The following is a 9,393-nucleotide window of genomic DNA, read 5'->3' as shown; positions in this document are numbered from 1 at the left end:
CCAAAGACATTTCACTCTGGAAGATTGTCTACAGGGATGTCCGCTGAGCATTTGAGAAACAGATATTGATACTGAATTAAATTGGATTCAACTGGTAGTCATGAATCTGACCCCTTTAATCCTTTTTATCGTTAGTATCTTCCTACCGGTAATCGAAAGTCTTTGTATTTTGAGTTTTGTTCGTTTTAAGGAAATGAAAATAAAATACCAGTGAAGTGTTTTTAAAAGAGGATTGCCTCAAACTAAACTTATATGTGGGGTGAGGGGCGACTGGAAGGGACACAGGGGCTCCCGGAGGGCTGGTAACATGGTCTCTCCATCATTATGTTGTATATTTGATCTCCACACTTTTTTATATTATGTTACATTTCAATAAAAACTTGACACAAAGGGACTGTCTCTATTAATGGCAGAGATGGCGAATTCAGCCATTATTTAGGGTGTGTAATGTTCCCCTTCCCCGGGAACTGTGATATCTCCTGGAAACCATTCTTGTTTTGTAAAGAGTGTAAACAGACAAGTGGACACCAAAGCCTTATGTGATTACCAGATCGGTCCTTTACCTCAGATGGTCACCAGTTTTGTCTCCTTGGCTGGAGGTGTAAGCTTAGCTCAGGAAGAAGAGTCATCATGGGTCTCCACTTCCGGCAACGTCACCACTGCCCTGCTGGGGCCCAGGCTGCTTCTGCCCGGCCCCAAGGACGTCATTCGCACAGTTCCGGGGGTGCTGCTGAATGACGTCACCTCCACCCCTCCCTGTGGAGCGGAAGCAGGGCCTAGTTCTCAGGATGTGTTCTTCTCACCTTACTGACAATTCTTGTAAAATAATTTTCTGTGGGATCCTTGATTTTTCTAACCAATTCTACATTAAAACAGCAATTGAGGGTTTTTTTTAATATAGGCTAATAAAAAATTAGGATTCAATATTTACTTTACCTTCAAATCCTACAACTGGAGTCTTGGAATTAACAAAAAATAAAATTGCCACGTGCCTTTTAACTGTCAGTGGAAGGGTGTGAAATGAAGGCCTGTTTCCACCAGAGGGAAAAAGAAAACTCAAGGAGATGGGCTGCTGTCCTTACGGGCAACGCTACTGGGTTCAGATCAGACCCTGGTTAAGAGGAGAATTTCAGTGTTACAGGAGAAGCAAATGCTGTTGGAGATTGGATTGCACCGGGAGACCCCCGCAAGATAAGGGAGAGATTACGGTTAATATCTTCCACGCCTGTTCGAAGCCAGTCCTCTGCTTGGGTCTCCCTCCTCGCTGTAAACGTTCTTGTCCTTGGGCAGAGGGACAGGTACTGCTTTGCTTCTTCTCATCCTATCTCAGGTCCCCGGGGTTTATAAGCACTTCCCTGCCAGCACTGCAAGTATGAGGTTACCTTCCGGGTTCTCTCTGGCGCCTCTTGAAGCCCGTGCGCCCAAGGCTGGGGGTTCTCTCAGAGCCCCTCGCCTTCCCTTTGGTCTGCTGGCTCAGCGTAAAGGCGCTTCTTTCTGCAGAGCGCCAACCGCATCACGCGGAGAGCTGGGCCAGGGTGCAAAGGTTTAAAAAGGGAAGCGGCCGCGGTGCAGACAGGCCTAGAGAGGTTAGTTCTCAGCAGCCGCCCTGCCTGCGAGGAGTCCTCGTGTGCGAACAGGCCCGGGGCCCGGGAAGGCACTCTCGGTTCTCGTGGGGCCTAACGGCGGTACCACTTAAGTGTGCGTGGATCCGGGGCGCACGAGGGCGAAATACGCCCTGAGAATACCAAATGGGCTCACCGGCTCCTGGTTACTAAAAGCCTCGTCTGGGCTTCTCTGGTGGCGCAGTGGCTGAGAGTTCGCCTGCCGATGCAGGGTACTCGGGTTCGTGCCCCGGTCCGGGAAGATCCCACGTGCCGCGGAGCGGCTGGGCCCGTGAGCCATGGCCGCTGAGCCTGCGCGTCCGGAGCCTGTGCTCCGCAACGGAAGAGGCCGCAGCAGTGAGAGGCCCGTATACCACAAAAAAAATAAAAATAACAATAAAAGCCTCGTCTATCGGGGTCGTCTGGAGTGAGATATTTTCCTGGAACGCAGCTCTGAGCCCAGAGTGTGGAGACGTTCAAAACAGCACGAAGCACAGAACTGCCAAAGGCATCTGTAATCCAGGACATTCCAAAGCCTGCGCGGGAGGGAGCGGGCTGGGGAGGCCGGGGCGCACGGTGCGGAGGGGCGTGGGACTGCTAACTCGAGGGGGCAGGTAGGCGCGAGACCCGGCGGCCTGAGCGGGGATCCGGCACAGCATCCTTAGCCCTTCCCGGGCGGAGGCCTCCCCTCTCTGGATGCCGCGGCCCCTCCCGGAGCGGCTGGACCTCGCTTGCCCCTCGCCCGCGGTCCTTGGCGGCCCCCGCACCCGGACCTCCCGTGGGCTTGGAGGAGCCGCGGCCAGAGAGAGGGGCGCGGTGTTTTGGCACGGACGCTTGGCCCGGGAGCTCAAGGCACAGCGCCCGCCCGGCGGGTCCCGCCCCGGCAGGGACGCAGGGACCGCCCGCCCAGTACCCCTATGCGCGGTCCTCCCGTGCGCAGTCCCCCACGCCTGGTGCCTCCGCGCCTGACCCTCCCCGCGCAGCGGCAGCCGAGGCGTCCGCATCTCCCTCCAGCGCACTCTGCAGCCATGGCCGCCTCCTCCGCGCGGCCCGCCGCCCTGGTCATGCCAGCGCTGGCTCTGCTCCTGCTGCTGTGCGTGGGCCCAGGTAAGGGGGCGATGCCAGGGCGCCGGGGAGAGGCTCGGTGAGGGCGTGGGGGCTAGGCGCCCATTCTGAGCCCGGGCAAGGGCCGAGGTTTGACAGGGGGTCCTGGGTTCTGCCCTTGCGCGGTGGGAAGTGGCGTGCTTGGGTCAAGGGCAGGGGCTCGGATGTGCGCGGCAAGCTTGGAAAAGGAGGCGGAGAAGCCTCGGGCTGAACGCGAATAGCCGGGCGCGGTGGGCGCTGTAGGCGGATGGTGCGCCCAGGGCTGAGCGGAGCCGAAGGGCCATCCCCAGAGTGCCCACCAGGCGTTCCCTTCCCGGCGCTTTGGCTCGGTCAAGTTCCAGGTCTGCAGAGCAGCGAGCGGGCCTCACCTCCCAGCTGGGGAAAAGTTCTCAAGCGAGAAAGGCTTAACTTTCTCGGCTTCTTGGAGCCCTCCGTGAATGGGTTGAAAATCCCGGTTCCCTACAGAATGCGCGCATTCACACACACGCCGTAAATGCGGCGGGTTCGGGGTGTGGACTTTTGAACCCTGGGGAGCCCACATCCCCACCGCAGAAGGGCGACCTGAAATCAGAGGTTTTGCCCTGACAGTGCACCTCCCCTCCTACCGTCCTTCCCGGCTCATGCCGGCAAGGGACGCCGCTGAGGCTCGGGGCTCTGAGAGGCAGGGGTCATGACCCCAGGTCTACGGCGAAGTTGCTGAGGCTGGAGGGCGGGAGGTGACTTGCCCAGCACCCTGAGGCTGGTGCATCTTCCACCGCAAAGCAGCCGCACGGTGGGGTGGAAAGGCAGGACCCCCTTGGTGCTCAGCTTCGGCGTTTTGGATGTTCAGCGCAGGCTGGGGGGGGGGGGCAGCAGGAGCCCTGGGAGGGGGGTGGGGGGAGGATGACGGCTGTTCTAATCTAGGACCACTGGGGGGCCAGTCCATCACTCCCCATCGCGTGCTTTATCACCTCCCTCTTTGTTCCTCCCATTTTAAGAAGCACATCTGAATACAGCAAGTGGGCATCGGCTATAAGCTAGTCCTTTTCAGAACTTGTATTTTATTTCGTTTATACCGAGAATGCAGCGATAGGAATCAGTTAAAATATTATCATCATTGAGCTGGAATGTGAAAGTTCTTAGGACACCAAATGAAAATCGTTTTGTAGAGTGTAGAAACGCTTTTAGATCTGAATCAAAACAACAATAAATGGTACAAATAATGCCTGATTTTAAGACAATCAGGGCAAGTTACAAAACGGGGCCGAGCTTTTAGAGCACTAAGCCCCATGCCTTGACTTGTGGTGGAGAAGCTCCACTTCTGCCTCCGTCTTCCCACGACTGCCTTCCCTGTGGCCTCACCTCCTCTTATAAGGACACCACCGGTCACTGGATTTAGAGCCCACCCTAAACCCGGCATCATATCACCTCGAGGTCCTTAACTCATTACGTCTGCAAAGATGCTGTTTCCAGATAAGTTCACATTCGGAAGTTCTGGGTGGGTATGAATTTGGAGGGACACTAGTTGATCGACTGTACCATGAAAAGTTAAGTCTGCAGGCAGGTGCATATGACAGGTGGCTGCCCGAATATTATGACAGAAGTGCTCAAAGGACAACGTCACTTTTCCTAGAGAACAGCTCAGATGGTCTCCAGTAGCTCAAAGTGCCCTGCTCGGCCATGGTCCTTGTCACCAGTTTGAGCCACAGGCAGCCTGAATTGCTTTTTCTACACAACAGGAAATGCAACAAGCATTAAATAATATAATGCTACCAAGTTGCTAAAGCAACATAGGGGTATGAAGTGATTTTTTTCCAATGTGGATTTTTGCATGTGAGAAATTTAAGGGCGCAGTGCAACCCTGAAATGATTTCCATTTTCATTCCTTTAGGTGGCGTAAGTGGAAACAAACTCAAGCTGATGCTTCAGAAAGGGGAAGGTAAGTATAGCCCACACAGATAAGGGTTGCGTTCTTAACCAGGCTGCAATGAAACAGCGATGTCGATGTCCTCACCTGAGGCTTGTGTTTGGAAAATCAAAAGTGTTTACTCCGTAGAAGGTTAGCAGATCTGAAGGGCTCGTCCTGTGGGGATGTGGTGCGGTATTTCATCAGGTAAATATTATTGCCAGTTAATGCTTTTCTGACAGCTGTCAGAGTGGACTCAGAAATAAAAGGAACAGAGCTGTAGTGTTAATTGAAGGCTGTTTATTTTAGAATCGTGATACCCCTTAGAGCACATACCTGAATCGAGAGCACACACAGCCTCCGTTCTGAGGCAGCACAGAGTGGTATCATGGGCGTCCTCCGTATCCAACTAGCTCTTGGGGGAGGGTCAAACAGAAAGACCGTTTTGTTACTGACACCTGTTGTGAAGAACCGGCCTCCGATAGATATGGTAACGCAGCAAAATGTCGTAGAAACAGAACTGTCTGGGAGCCACGCAGGTGAGTTCGGGCCCGCTGTAATCAGTTCGATCATTGTGTGGGCTTGTGAAAGCCATTCTCCCGCAGAACTCGTCTTCACCTGGAAATTAGCAAGTTATCTATCTATTAGAATGAAGACTACATTTTTTTCACATCTTTATTGGAATATAATTTCTCTACAATGAGGTGTTAGTTTCTGCTGTATAACAAAGTGAATCAGCTCTGCATATGCCTACATCCCCATATCTCCTCCCAAGACTACCTTTCTGAGGTGAATTTTTAACTACTTATTCTTTCCCCTGGATTAACGGGGGCTCCAGGACGCTGAAGTCTGCTCCCCAATGGGGGGCGCCAGCGCTTATGCACCTGCTTCCCAGGTGGCCCCGCGGGGACACCCCCACACACACACCTGTTGAGCACACACGGCCCCTCTCGGGGGAGGGGCTCCTGGGGGAGCTGCCAGCATCTTCCCCGGCTCTTCCAGCTGCTCCCAAGGCCCAGGTCCACCCCCGACCTCCCAGGCCCCTCAGATGGCCCCTCCCCTCCCTGTGCTGGACAGCCATCTCCCGGGGACACCAGGGCTGACGGGGGCCCTGGAGAGCAACGGCCGAGGTGGTCACGACTCCTCCGTGCGCATCCTCAGCTTTTGTTCAGCTCAAGCCAAGAAACACACATTGAGCACCTGCTGTGTACAGAACAGTGTAACAGGCCCTGAGGGACATGCACAGGTGAACAGGAGGTGAAAACACGAATGTGCTGCCTGATCTTTATCCACGGGACCAAGGGACACAGGGCATTTGCCTGCCTTTTCCTGCGCAGCCTCCATAACGGGAAGCGGGCCCATCAGTCCCGTGTTGCAGATGAGGGCCCAGAGGCTCGGAGCCGGGCAGCACTTCCCCGAGCACGCCTGCCGAAGCGGGGCCTTTTCTGCAGCTGAGTCCGCGATGGAAAGGCGTCCGGGGAAGCCGTGGGAAAGCGAGGGTCACCCCCATCGAGAGGCGGTCGAAGCGTTCATGGTCACCCTGCAGCCTGACTTGAGGACTCGCTGCTCCGCTGGGCTCGCTGGCCGGCCTGCTCAGACCCTTGCTCCAGCTCTTTCTCCCCTGGCCCCCTAAGCAGTCCCAGCTCGTGTTAGTGCAGACAAGGCACACGCAGCCAGCGGAACTGGACACCGGGCGGTTTCCCCGCGGCAGAGCCCAGGGGGAGCACCAGGGCCTGGGGCCCGGGGTCTGGGCCTGGGGAGGGGCTGCAGAGGCGGAGCTGAGTTCGGTTTCCGCCCTGGGCCTGTTACGTGGCTGTGCCTGGACAGGAGGGCTCGCTACCCCGGAGGCCGGGACAGACGGCGGGAGCCCGCACAGTACCCGCGCCCTGCAGGGAGGATGCGCCAGTTAAGGCCGCCTCCTGCCAGGTGGGGGCGGGGAGGGCGATGGAGAAGAGCGATTCACCCCGAGGAGGAAAGGACTCATTCTCTGTACTTGCGGGTGGGGAACCCCTCGTTTCAGCTCCTGCTCCCCCTACGACCCCGGTGGCCGTCCAGGAGAGCAGAGCCAAGGAGTTCCTGAGCAGCCCGGGGCGGCTCAAGCGGCAGCTGTGGGACCGCACGCGGCCCGAGGTGCAGCAGTGGTACCAGCACTTCCTGTACTTGGGCTTCGACGAAGCGGTGGGTGTTCTGGCTGGAGCCTGGCTTCCCGCCGGGCAGGATGGGGGTGGGAAGGCCTGCTTTGGGGAAACGGGCACAGAGAGTTAAGTTCTGTTATCTGCCCTGAAGTCAGAGCCCCCATTCTGTGTCAAGAGCTGCCAGGTATGGGACCACATGATCGTCAGGCACAAGGGTATTAGCTGGAATTTTCCATCCCACTATGCCCAAATGGGAACCTCTCCCATCAGGTTTTGGAAGCAGAGTTCCAGAGACATCCCCGCCCAAAGCAGCTGGGACTTAAATTCATCAAGAATCTGGTTTTCTTAGGGACTCTTTTAATGTATCTGGTCAGTTTTGCCTGGGTGTCCTTAATAATAACTCACCACCTCCTGAAACATTTTCAACTTTGCCTCAAATAAACGTCAGAAACAGCAAGATCGATGCAAAGACCCATGAGGATAATGGAAAGAGATGCAAAGCGACTTTTAAAGAGAGACGGGTCTTTGCAGATGTTTTTGGGAAAATTTGTCAATGCATTTGCAGGAAGTACGGTTCAGTTCATGTGTCCAGGTAGCACGAGTGGAGATATTCACCAGATTAAGGAAAAAGACTGCTTATCATCACCGACTCCCATCCGGGGACCAGGCACAGATCAGCCAGCGGCGGAGTTAAGGTGTGAGATTCTGCTGCCCCGGAGCGAGTCTGCAGGGTGATGGACAGCGCTGTGCCGAGTGAGTCCTGATGTGGAGACCACAGCTCACCGCCCCAGCCAGGGAGTGGATGGAGGGTGGCATCTCCCACGGAGGCAGCTGGAAGGGTTTTTCCAAACGGGCTCGTGGCTCATATTGTGAATGGAGGTGTATACAAAATACTGCAAGAGGCGAACAAAATTGAACTCTTCAGAAACATCATTTTTTTTTTTTTTTTTTTTGCGGTACGCGGGCCTCTCACTGTCGCGGCCTCTCCCGTTGCGGAGCACAGGCTCCGGACGCGCAGGCTCAGCGGCCATGGCTCACGGGCCCAGCCGCTCCGCGGCACGTGGGATCTTCCCGGACCGGGGCGTGAACCCGTGTCCCCTGAATCGGCAGGCGGACTCTCAACCAGTGCGCCACCAGGGAAGCCCTGCATTATTTCTGTTTTCATAAAATATTTTTAAAATTTTTTGGAAAAAAAATATGTTAAGCCGAAACTTCAAACAAGATTAAAAAATGAGAGAAACCAAGGAATGAGCCTGTTCGCTAGGGGAAAAGCTGCAGTATTGTGAGACAACCCAGCTGTTTCCTTTTCAGGGCAGGGCCTGGGGGAGGGTCAGAGGAGGCTGCAGCCCCAGGCCCAGTGAGTAGACGGGGATGAGGGTTGAATCGTGGCCACGTGGTAAGCGTTTGTGGCCTGAATCACTGCATCCAGGCCTGTCTGAGCAACACAACAGGGGTGAGAGTGTCACCACCAGACGTGTCCAAATTCCCTGCCCCGAGGCTGCAATGTGGTTTCATGCACCACGTTTACGAAGCCCCGTAGCCTGCGCAGCAGCCCAGGTGGGACGCGGAGGGGGTCAGCGTCTGCCACATCAGATGCACAGTGCCTGGGGACAGGCCCGGCTGTTACTGTATTGGGCAGATGTCCATTTTCTTTACTGAAACAGAGAAAAATGTTGAAGTCGGGGGTGTATTTAGAACTCGCAGACAGACGTGTTCAAGGGTAGGGGTTGTACTCCTTTGGGGGAAAAAGTTTTCAGCGGTGTTTTCCATCTGGTTAGTATCGACCTCTGGCCCAGGGATGCTGTAGCCAGAAGTTATTTTTTTTTAAAAAATGATTATTTATTGTTTTCTATTGAAGTAGAGTTGATTTACAATGTTGTGTTAGTTTCAGGTGTACAGCAAAGTGATTCAGTTATATTCTTTTCCAGATTCTTTTCCATTATAAGTTATTACAAGATATGGAATATAATTCCTCCCTGGGCTGTACAGTAGGTCCTTGTGGCAGGAGTTACTCTTAGGAGGGGTTGTTCATCGTTGAAGAAAAATCCCAGAGAAACAGCGTCCGTAAGATGTGCTCTGGGAAACGGTGTCCTTGAGTTCATCCCCTCTCATCCTCTTTCCTCCAGAAATTTGAGGATGACATCACCTATTGGCTAAACAGAGGTCGGAATGGGCACGACTACTACGATTACCACCAGCGCCACTACGATGAGGACGCTGCGATCGGTCCCCGGAGCCCCCATGGCTTCAGGCACGGAGCCAGCGTCAACTACGACGACTACTGACCGTCCCTCAGGCGGGCTCGGGGCCGCGGGCTCCGCACCACGCCCGGCCTGTGTCTGCTGCGCCTGGTCCCGGCTCATCTTTCCTACCCGCTTTCTGTGGCCACAAAGGAAGAGTTAAAGCAAAGAACGTAAATGCCTTCCGAGATTTCATGCAAATACCTAACAATGCATTTCATTAAAAAATAGAAATAAAAGCATTCTGTTAAAAGGTCTCAGAGTTCATTTGGATGAAACTTGAGCTGGCGAGAGTTTTCCTTCCCTGCACGTTTCTGAGGTTGAAGCAACTTCTCAGAGGCACCTCCCCTCCAAGAATCCCCACCACCCCAGGCCATGGGACCGAGCAGGTGTATTCAATGTACTAGAATTCAGTCCACACTAAATGC

General features: G+C 54.6%; 1 protein-coding gene across 1 annotated transcript; it reads left to right on the top strand.

Moving 5' to 3' along the window:
- The first annotated feature begins 2,206 nt into the window (after window positions 1-2,206).
- ECRG4 (ECRG4 augurin precursor) lies at window positions 2,207-9,192 on the top strand. The gene is made up of 4 exons (XM_030845051.2): window positions 2,207-2,708; window positions 4,576-4,623; window positions 6,611-6,768; window positions 8,852-9,192. Exons 1-4 carry the CDS (start codon window positions 2,519-2,521, stop codon window positions 9,008-9,010), a joined length of 555 nt encoding a protein of 184 aa, XP_030700911.2. The 5' UTR covers window positions 2,207-2,518; the 3' UTR covers window positions 9,011-9,192.
- Window positions 9,193-9,393: the final 201 nt, after the last annotated feature.

This window comes from Globicephala melas, chromosome 12 (assembly GCF_963455315.2).
Source record: "Globicephala melas chromosome 12, mGloMel1.2, whole genome shotgun sequence".
NCBI lineage: Eukaryota > Metazoa > Chordata > Mammalia > Artiodactyla > Delphinidae > Globicephala > Globicephala melas.
The sequence above is the reverse complement of the archived record's forward strand: the minus strand, read 5'-3'. Positions and strand labels throughout refer to the sequence as shown.